The sequence below is a fragment of the Egretta garzetta genome, unplaced genomic scaffold, assembly GCF_000687185.1.
Source record: "Egretta garzetta isolate BGI_Z169 unplaced genomic scaffold, ASM68718v1 scaffold12, whole genome shotgun sequence".
NCBI lineage: Eukaryota > Metazoa > Chordata > Aves > Pelecaniformes > Ardeidae > Egretta > Egretta garzetta.
In genome coordinates this window covers 1,063,026-1,073,112 of record NW_009258795.1, presented here as the reverse complement: position 1 = coordinate 1,073,112, position 10,087 = coordinate 1,063,026, and the positions used below count along the sequence as shown (strand labels likewise).

Below are 10,087 nucleotides of genomic sequence, written 5' to 3'. Positions count from 1 at the left end.
GGGCCCGCCGCGGGTAGGGTTGGCTTCTGGGCTGCCAGCGCCCATGGCCGGCTCATGGCCAGCTTTTCATCCCCCAGCACCCCCACGTCCCTCTCTCTTTCTTCCCCCAGCCTGCACTGATACCGGGGTTACCCCAACCCAGGTGCAGCACCACCGCCTGTTTTGAATTTCACAAGATGTAATCGATTTACACAAAGTGATTTTCACTTTTACAAGAGAAGGATAAAGATGACAAAAATGGATAGAAGGAATTTGCTTTTCTGTATGTTTGTGTTTAATGACAGATATTTATAATGACAGTTTTATTAAAGGACACTAAAATATGTAGGCACAAGCCTTCCTCCAGTTAAAACTGCTTGTTGTAGTGTTTCAACTTGGTTTAAGTTTAGGGTCGCTACCCATGGAAACCAAAGTGAACTACGGCGTGAGACGGGTAACAAAGATTTCCCGGACAGAACATACAAAGTGCAAATGATACAGCACCCTCCTGAGGTGGTCACGGGCATCCAGATCTGTCAGACAACTAGAAGGCATTGCTATTCGAAACATTTTGCTTAAAAAATGCAACAAACCAAGGCACCCGACTTCCAGGTTCTGGTAGAGAAAAGTATTAACAACATGGGAGATACTAACATGTAGGGCGGGGAAATTTGTACTTTAGTTGCTGGGAAAAAATTTAGCCCAATACCAACGGTTAACAGTCAAGATTCAACCAATGAGCTTCCAAAGAAGGCTAACTGTTAAAATTATTTAAGTAAAGAGCCGATATGCCTCTACCATAGTTTCCAGAGTTGCTAATAAAGCCTTCATCTGTTCTCCATGGAAAAAACTCATGTTTTCCGTCATTTCTTGAAGAAACTGTGGTAGCTTTTGAAAAGTTTCTAGCTCTCTAAAATATGTATCTACTAACCAATCTGCAGAAATTTTTTTTTTCATCTTACTGTTACCATGAGCCATTACTTGAAGTACATTTGAACACGCTACCTCTCCGAGAGTTAAAGTAAAGGGTGAAGACAGATTATAAACTGAACAGAAATTCAGCAGCATCTTATTAAATAAAAGCAACCACAGTTCTCTCTGCTGCCTGCTGAAATCTTGTTCTGTGCATTCATAGAAGTTTTCAACGTTCTCTTCTGGATGAACAACATTCAGAAGTTCTTGCTTCAGTGGTAGGGACTCGATACAATCCAGTGGCAGTTTCCCATTGGAGTCCCTCTGCTGTAGAAGGACTGGTCCTGCAGGGAAAATATAAACATTAATCGTAGCAGCACATTTGATTTGGCAGCCAAACAAGATTTTGGGTTAGTTGTTGCCAGAAGCTAGGAGTCTGTTTAAATTCCTTTTCGTACTAGGTTATGTGGATGTAACTGATGGGTTACACATTTGCAATACAACCTACAACATGTAGAGAGACCGTTTGTAGCAGCTCCTTTACAATATTGTCTTAATTTTCTTCCCTGTTTTGCTAGGTTAAAAGTCAAGGATTATTATATAGAAATGGAAAAGAAATTAAAATGATGCTTACCCTAAAATTTCAAGTAACGATACACACAGTATGTAGAAATGTGATGTTATTACTGTTGTAAAATTCCATTAAGTATTTTACAGATGAGGTTATTTGCTGACACTGACTCCAAATGAAAGGCACGTTACTATCATGGCCTTTATTTTACTCTTCTTGATGGTGTGCTCGGCCTTGTCCTAGGCTAGGCAGCAAGGTAAACTACTGAGGTAGGAATTCTAGTCTCCCCTGAGTTTCAAAATTTGGTCTTAACAGAATTCTGGAATGCAATAATTAGTTACTCTAATAAATAGATTTAAAGTAAGTAAATGGGACATGTTTTACTTGTTGAGATTACATTACATTCTTTGGGTATTTCCTGTTTATTTGTACAATGGAGCTATTAATATTTAAATAGTTTACAGACGTCTTGATGAGTTTATGAAAGGCTGCATTAGTAGGAAAAAAAAATGAAGGCCATTAACATACTACAGGTGGTATTTTCCAAAGATGAACCCATCAGGGATCTTCTTACATAAATTCGCGTTAGTATGCTGAAGTAACGATGCAATTTTAACTTGGATACATTTTCAGAAACATACAAAAGGTAATTACAAAAGGTAATTCACCGCAGTATGCATCCATACTAGAAGCTCTAACTTTGCTGTCATTAAAGCTGTATTGTTTTACTCCACCACTGATTGGGCAATGTAATTAAATTTTGCAAGCTGAAGGTTTTTTTAGAGAAAGAAAGTAGAAAAAGTTTTTGCAGAGATGTGTTCTAAATTACTGAGCTGAGTAAATCCACCCTGAGCGGGTAACATGCTTTCTACCGCAGTCTTGTCAGCTATTTGACAGGCCAAACCCCAGAGTGTGACAAAGGCAAGGATAAGGGTACACGCAGCCTTACAGTTGCCAGAGAACCTTGATGAATGCAAGTGCAAGTAGAGCTCTTCCCCTAGGACAACAGGATCATCCACTACCTATTCTTCACAATAGCCTAGGAAAAATGCACATCTGTCAGTGCAATGCCATCTCCAATTGAGGAGCTGGGCTTACTATAATATTGGCTATTGCATCACTTAGAGCGATTGAACTGAGCCCAGGTATTGGCTCGGCATGTCAGATACATGGTTCAGTAGATATATAAAACACCTGGGAGCCGCAGAACTGAAGCTCAGCAAACACAGAGGTAGAACTGCAGAGGAACGTATTGATTACGAGGCAGCGCTTGCACAACAGGCACAGGAACAGCCTTTAGGGGGCAGGAGAAGACTGTAAATGCACAGGGTCTTATGCCAGGAACGAAATAAAATTTTGTTTCTCTACCTTAATTAAGTAATAGGCCATCTAAATACAGTGCATTCTTCTGCCTCGTGGCTAGACGCAGAATGATTTTTATTAAAAAAATTTGGACGTGGCATATAATGCACAGAGATTAAATGGACACGGTAGGTCAGTGGTAAGGATATAGCAAATAGTCATTTTAGTGAATGAATTAAAAGGAGGAAGAGTTGATATCCAAGACCATTCTCTGCAGTTGTGTTTTTAAAAAAAAAACATGCTAAGTTAATGATAGGGATACAGTATATTTGAAGACAAGAAGCAAGGTCCCTGTAACTGAACAAAAAATATTGTTCAAAACATTTATCACGTGTCTGCCTAAGGGGCAATGTATCTTTTTTTACAAACTAAGGCATTCCTCCCACTACTATCCCTAAACAGCAGTTATCACAATTACAATATAGATTCCTTTCTTAAACTAATTACCAAGCTAATTGTGTTCTTCAAGGACCATCACATTAATTTTCATAAACGCTGAACAAATTTATGTTGAAATACATGAATATATATAGATTTACTGATCTATTTTTGCACCATGGCAAAAATAAATGAAAACAAAAGAAAATCCTTAGCTGTGCCTGGTGACTAGGTAATCTTTATCTTCATTAATGAGTTTGGAGAATATAGTTACAATGCATATGGTGCAAAATGCAGAATAAAAACATTACCATATTGGAAAAAAATGTGAAAATCCTGGTTAATTTCATATTCAGCTGATCAAGATAAGTGTGAAAACAGTATTATTTTTATTGTGACCAAAACAGCTTGGCTTAAAAATGTTTTAAAATAAATATTTCATAATAACATTGTATTTTAAGCAACTATTAAGAACAACACCACGAACTTCACATGGACTCGGAACAGTGGATAATTTCCCTAAACCAGTCCAGCACAAATGCACTCACCCCCATGCTGAAGTAGCAGCTTGCCAATTTCTACATGTCCATTTGACAGTGCATCATGCAAAGGAGTCACCCCGTCCACTTGACTGAGCAGGTCTACCTCTGGACAACGCTGCAAAATTTCACGGACACACACTGTGCTGCCATGGTTACAGGCTTCATGCAAAGGCGTCCAGCCAGCATAGTCTGAATTATAAATCAAGGGAAGTTTTAAAACAGCAGAAGTACTACTAAAATGTTAATAACGTAATTCATTAGACAGCAAAACACTTTACTTTTTAGTATTCACCATGGCTACAGTGGCAGCTTGTGATTTCAAAACAAGAAATTCTACTGAAAAACATCAGAAAAAAATTAAGTAGCATTTTTAAAAATCAACAGAAAATATGATGTTAAGAACGCAGTTTAGGTATAAATTAACCTTTCCTCAATTTTTGCTATTAAGTCTTCGTTTTGCATTGCTTAAAATAATAGACAGTTTTAATAGTATAAACACAAACTTTATTACCAAACAGCTAATAATACAGTTCTTTATCGCCTTAATTTCTTAGTTCTGTAGAGAAAATGAATAACTTACCTTTAACATTAATGTCTGTTCCAGGGGAAGAGAGAAGCTGAATCAATCTCTCCACTTTGTTACTTATGCAAGCTTTATGCAGGGCTGTCTCTCCTACCATAAAAAATTAATAGATTACACTAGACTAGGCAAGATAGCAACTAAAGAAAATAATCAAAGTGCCTGGAACTAGGAGACCTGGCTATATGCCAGAAAATTCAATAATGAGTAAGATTTTCCTTTATCCTGTTTAACCATCTTTTAAGAAAATTCAAAAAAAACCCACAGAGCTTCTGTTCCACCAGAGATCCAGCAATGAAATTGTATTGCAAACGGTTTAACACAGGAATTATCTCCCCCCCAGTTCAAGGTTTAAAGCTTCAATCACACCATAAAAGCACCAAGTGATCACAGAACACCAAAAATACTGGGTTTTGAAGCAATAAAACTTTAGAGTGCAGTTGCCCTCCCTTAAATTTATTCATGAACCTACGTTAAAATGTATGGTTCTTTTTACACAGCATTTATAGCTTAATTCAAATGAATGTTTCTGGCTAAGCACGAGTGCCTCTACACACTGAAGTATAATTCAGAACTTCAAATCCGTTAACAGATGGTTTGCTGTTTCTCAATAGGCTGTCTGACTTGGCTACAGTAGCAAGGGAAAGGGGAAAAGAGAGAGAAATAAATGAAGGGGTCATAACAATAATAATAATAATAATAATAATAATAATAATAAATAATAATAATAATAATAATAATAATAATAATAATAATGCTCTGGAAAAAAAAATCCCAAGCCTTAGTATCATGTAAAGCTGAAGTAAGTGTGAAAAATCGAACAGCAAGCAACCGAGAACTGCTGCTTAGATGTAAAGACACCATTAGTTTCTGCATGATAAAAACTTCAGACCCATTCTAAACGCTGTTTTGCTTGCACTACATGATTAGGTTTGAACAAGAGCCAGAGGAAAATCTTGATGCCAGGTGAAAGATGATGCAACAAACATCTTGGAAATGAAAAACATCTCAGGCTAAATCGTTCAGCCTTTGTGATAAGATTTACATGGTATATTTTGTTATATTTGCTATATTAATACCTTCACTATGTAAATCTGTCAGCTCCATACTCACTCTTTCAACAGAAGATACTACTTATAATTTTGGCAGGGGAAGAATAGAAAAAAAGCAGTTGTTCAGGATTGGATTTTTTTTTGCCCTAGCCCTTCAGCTCACTTTTCTTTGTAGAAGTCAGCATGTAATAATTCACATCAATTTTACTTGCAAAAGCAATAAAGAGAAAGGGAACCAATTTTAAAAATGCATGGTCTGGCTCTGTGACTGAAGCTCTCTTAAATCCCAAAAGAGGGTGAGGGTTTTTTTCGTCCTTCAGTGTTTGTGATACAATTCTGTTTTTAATTTTTTGAACAATCCCAGCTTGCTTTGCCAGTTTTTTCTAAGCCTTCTCTTGGGTGCCATGACTAATATAGCTGTGTTTTAAGCGATACAGGTAAATTTCTGATGATGAAGATGACAAAAAGTAGTTCCAGCAAGTAATTCCATTCAGGTAAAGGCTCATGTAAAGTACGATTTATTAAATTTGTGTAATAAGTAGGAACCAAATGAATTACTGCAGTGCTGTTTTATTCCTTAGGTACTTGGGTTCCAGTATAGCTAAGACAAAAGCCAAATGCCTTTCATAGTCTGGGCTGAATGCCTGGAAGAAAACAACCCATATGCTTAACACAGCTATGTAACATAGCATACTCCTCAGTCTTTGTTCACAAAATGTCTAGGACTGAAAGAGATGAAGACTGAATTATACTTTCAAATCAGAAGACGTTGATCCTACCAAGCACAGGTTGAGGTGGATTAGCAAAGTAAGGCGGGCAAGACTGGAATGAGCTCACACAAGCTGTACACTGTATTTAATATCTGGGAGGGGGAGGGGAATGAAGAAGGCAGCTTTATTCCACCATATATACAATCCCTCTTTTTAAATAGACATCGGCAAAAAGAAACACAAACCATATGAAAATAATTCTTGGGCATAAGCCGTCATTTTAGTTCAGCATTCATCAGGACAAGATTTTTAAACCTGAAACTGTCAATTCTAACCATATAAAGTTTTTAACACAAATTAGAGCTATGGAATACCTTTAGTATTTCTCCTGTAAAAATGTACCTCTTCAGCCAAAAGGTAGCAATTCTCTTTGGTGTATGAGGCCTCAACTTCTGCTTTTGCTCTAAGCTTCCTTTTCAATGGAAAGATTAAGTCACTGAAAAGAGAGCAAAGAGGACCTGTCTAAAATCACTTTATTTTAAGATAATGTATATGTACTTAATGCTTTTAAATGCACACGTACAGCGCTCTTAGATCTATCCATTTCAGAGCTACTTCTGATATGTCTTAATTACATAATCTCTATGTCATTTAATTATAACTGTATTAAAAACAGTAATAAAATTAAATTACCCACAATTAAACTTTCTTTAAACATAATTCTATGAACAGCTCAACTTCTCTATGTACACTTTACATTTAATACTGGGAAAATAGAAGTACATCAGTTTGCATATACACCGAGATGGAGGATGGGGAAAAAGGGGGAACCCCAGCCCAGAGGTGTTACAGGTTTACCATGGAGCTTTCTGTCAGTTGTGGTAATTTGCAGACAACAAAACAGGTCATATAAAGTTCAAGAAATGTGTCAGGTCAGAAGCTGTCCCCCAAAGCAGAATAAAACTGGTGATGTTATAGGTATTACTTACGGTAGATCAGGCAGCACTTTGACTTGGTTCTGCTTATCACCATTTAACATCTGTAATGCCCTTTGAGACTCAGGGCACAGCCGCTGCCCTATTATCTTTTCCTTCTTCGTTGCTTTATGTGTCTTTCTTGTCTCACGCATCCCTACCTCTCGCAAAGCAGGCAAATAGGAAAAGACCTGTTGCAGAAGTAACATTTTCAATAACTTTGTACACAGTAAATTTAAATGTGGTCATTTTCTTTTGTTGCACTTCATGCAAAGCAGTCATCCACCACCCACAGCTTGCTGTATCTTAAGTTTTTAAAAATATGATCCCTAAATTATTGCATATATACATTGTTTAAAGTGGTCTTTTGCAATCTTTTTCATATTCTTGTAATACACTCTTTATGCTGGCCTCAGAGGTGAGGGGGTTGTGTCTGAGCCAGAAAGTGGGAAATTCTAGACCTCTCTCTTGGTTTTTTGGTAGCTGAGAAAACTTTGAATGCTTTAGCTGGATATAAGACTGAAGTAAAGATAATTGATTCTCAGGGACTTAATGAAAGTATGTACAAGCTTCCAGCTCCCAACCCAGGAAGCAAAACCCAGGGAGCAATTTGGTAAAGAAACACTCATTCCCCTTCTTCATGTCTTCTAAGATGAGGGGTTGGATTAAGCCTTTGAGCACTGTGACGGCAATAAGCTAGTTATCCCACAGATGCCCTCTCATTTTTAGGACAGCTTTGGACGTTGCAGATATTTTGGCTTCTTTCCAGTAATACAGAACTTCCAACACACCTATACCGCTCATTTTAAAAAGTTATGTAAGTCTCTGCAGTTTGGCAAGAGCATAGGAAAGCGTCCAGTGAGGGGGTTCACGCAAAGATTACACAGTGATTATACCTGAAGAAAGAAATTAATGACGGCTTTTAGTCTCGAGCAGATCACTGTAGATTCTGCAGGCAACTTGCAATGGGTGAGGGATGCCTTACTTGCACGTTCACTGTACGTTTACCACCAGAGAGTAGGTGGGCACTATTTGAACCCATAGAAAAGCCTAGATAATAAGATGCTGTATGAGAAGAGCTGGTGGAACTGGACATAGTTAGTATTTACTGTATGGAATGAGAAAGGAGGGAAAAATGCTAAGGAAAGCCACAAAAAGCACATGAACTTGTTTCAAGCACTACAAGAATTTACACTTAAGTAGTTGCATAGAGTGATCAGTAGTCATGGCAATACTAAAAATAGCAATTACTGCTGCATATGTGTTGGCAACATACGTTAAATATTAGAAATATAGTTGGTTTATTTTTAAAATCCTGACAGTCTTTTGTTCAAGCTCTGTTTAAACACAATGTATTAATAAACAATGATTTCTGTTCACACTAAACCTCTGTAAAATTCAGGAAAACTTATGTATGGAAAAATGTATAAAGGTGTACATTTTTTTTCTTTGACTCTACCAGTAGAATTTTAGGACATACAGAAACAGTTACGGATTCTGTATTCTGTTTAGCCATTAGTATTAAGATTACTGAAATGAAGCTCAAAGTTAGGGCATGTCATTACTGCGTGATCTCCCTGATTTGCCTGTATCCTGCCAGCAGTCATGGTTTTGAGAATTTCTTTCACAGCTTTCACTATGTATTTCCTCACAAAGTATCACAAATTGTGATTTCAAGGCAGGAAAAGGTTTGCAAGTAGGAGAAAGTTTTTAAAAGGAGGAATTAACAGGAAAACACTATGGTTCAAAAATCATAAAATCTTGTCTGTAACAAATGTTTGGACCCACTACACTAGAATAAAAGAGTCTCACCTCTTCAAAAAACCTGAAGGAAAAGATAACCCAGGAAAATCACACTATATTTGGCATTTTTCTTAATTACAAATGTAACATTGTAATAAAGTACTAGCATCAGCGGTTATTTTAAAAAGCTTTCATTGTGACTTTTCATGTTAACTGCACATAAACAGATTTAACAGGTGTCTCAAATTCTTTGGTAAGAAAAATCTTACCATTGTTTTGAACCCAGCTCTTGGACAAAGAGAAATTTAAATACAGTAGAGTCTATCTACAGATGGAAGACAATGCCTGCAATGAGCATGACCTTAGACCACAAAAGAAACATATTTTCCAAGACTTTCATGAATCCAATTACTTGTAAAATACTTTAGTGTGAGAGGTTATTAAGGAGTAGAAGAGTTACTTACTATTTTCTGAAGAGAAAGAGGTTCTGTAGAAATAGTTATACTCCTCTGTAAACACATTCTTTTAAAAACTGCTTCTGCGACAAACATTTGAAGCCAGAGGGATGGTATGGAACAAATTAACATTTTTAATTCACATATTGAAAAATCTAGATAAAAGCAAAAGGGGAAAAAAAAAAAAGCCTTAAAATTAGAATATACAAACCTGTACATCTAGACTTATCTAGAAGATAGCTCTCCCAGACTTTTTATTCTGCTGTTGCAGATTCAGAAGCTATTCTCCATGAGAATTACTTGAAATACTCATATTAAAAAAGATTTTATCCATCATCAGATAATACAACCAGCTTCTAAGAGAATCATCAATGGATTTTAAAAGGCAAAGCACCACTTTTTATGTGAAACTTTTTTTAAAAACACTCTAAACACAATCGTATAAAAGTTATACATTGATTTTGAGAACAAAATAATTTATTTGGGAAGTTATGCAAGTAATCACCTTTAAAATCTGTAAGTGACACAATACAAACACAATTCAGATAAAATGTATAATACATGAACAAAGAAATCTGCAAGTAATGCAGGGTGACCCATAAATTCTACATTAAAAGTGACCATAAGCAAATTTCAACCCCATTCAGATGTACCAGATAGTTCATACTGTTTCAAAAAAACCCAAATCAGACAGTGGCAGAAGAATCAGTATCTAAGCATCTAAGCCTATATCTATCTCAATATACATCAGGCATACATCTGGCTAACTTTTTTTTTTTTTTTTTTTTTTTTTGAAAAAGGAGAAAGAATGTTTTTTTTTTTTGGGGGG

General features: G+C 36.4%; 1 protein-coding gene across 1 annotated transcript in view; it reads right to left on the bottom strand.

Moving 5' to 3' along the window:
- Window positions 1-490: 490 nt before the first annotated feature.
- Window positions 491-10,087, bottom strand: part of SLF1 (SMC5-SMC6 complex localization factor 1) — a 38,156-nt gene continuing 28,559 nt past the window's right edge. The window contains exons 12-17 of the mRNA XM_035889315.1: window positions 9,268-9,413; window positions 7,076-7,251; window positions 6,461-6,582; window positions 4,325-4,417; window positions 3,751-3,933; window positions 491-1,235 (exon numbers count right to left, since the gene is read on the bottom strand). Of these exons, the coding sequence (XP_035745208.1) occupies window positions 751-1,235; window positions 3,751-3,933; window positions 4,325-4,417; window positions 6,461-6,582; window positions 7,076-7,251; window positions 9,268-9,413 (1,205 nt within the window). The 3' untranslated portion in view covers window positions 491-750. The remainder of the gene's footprint in view (window positions 1,236-3,750; window positions 3,934-4,324; window positions 4,418-6,460; window positions 6,583-7,075; window positions 7,252-9,267; window positions 9,414-10,087) is intronic.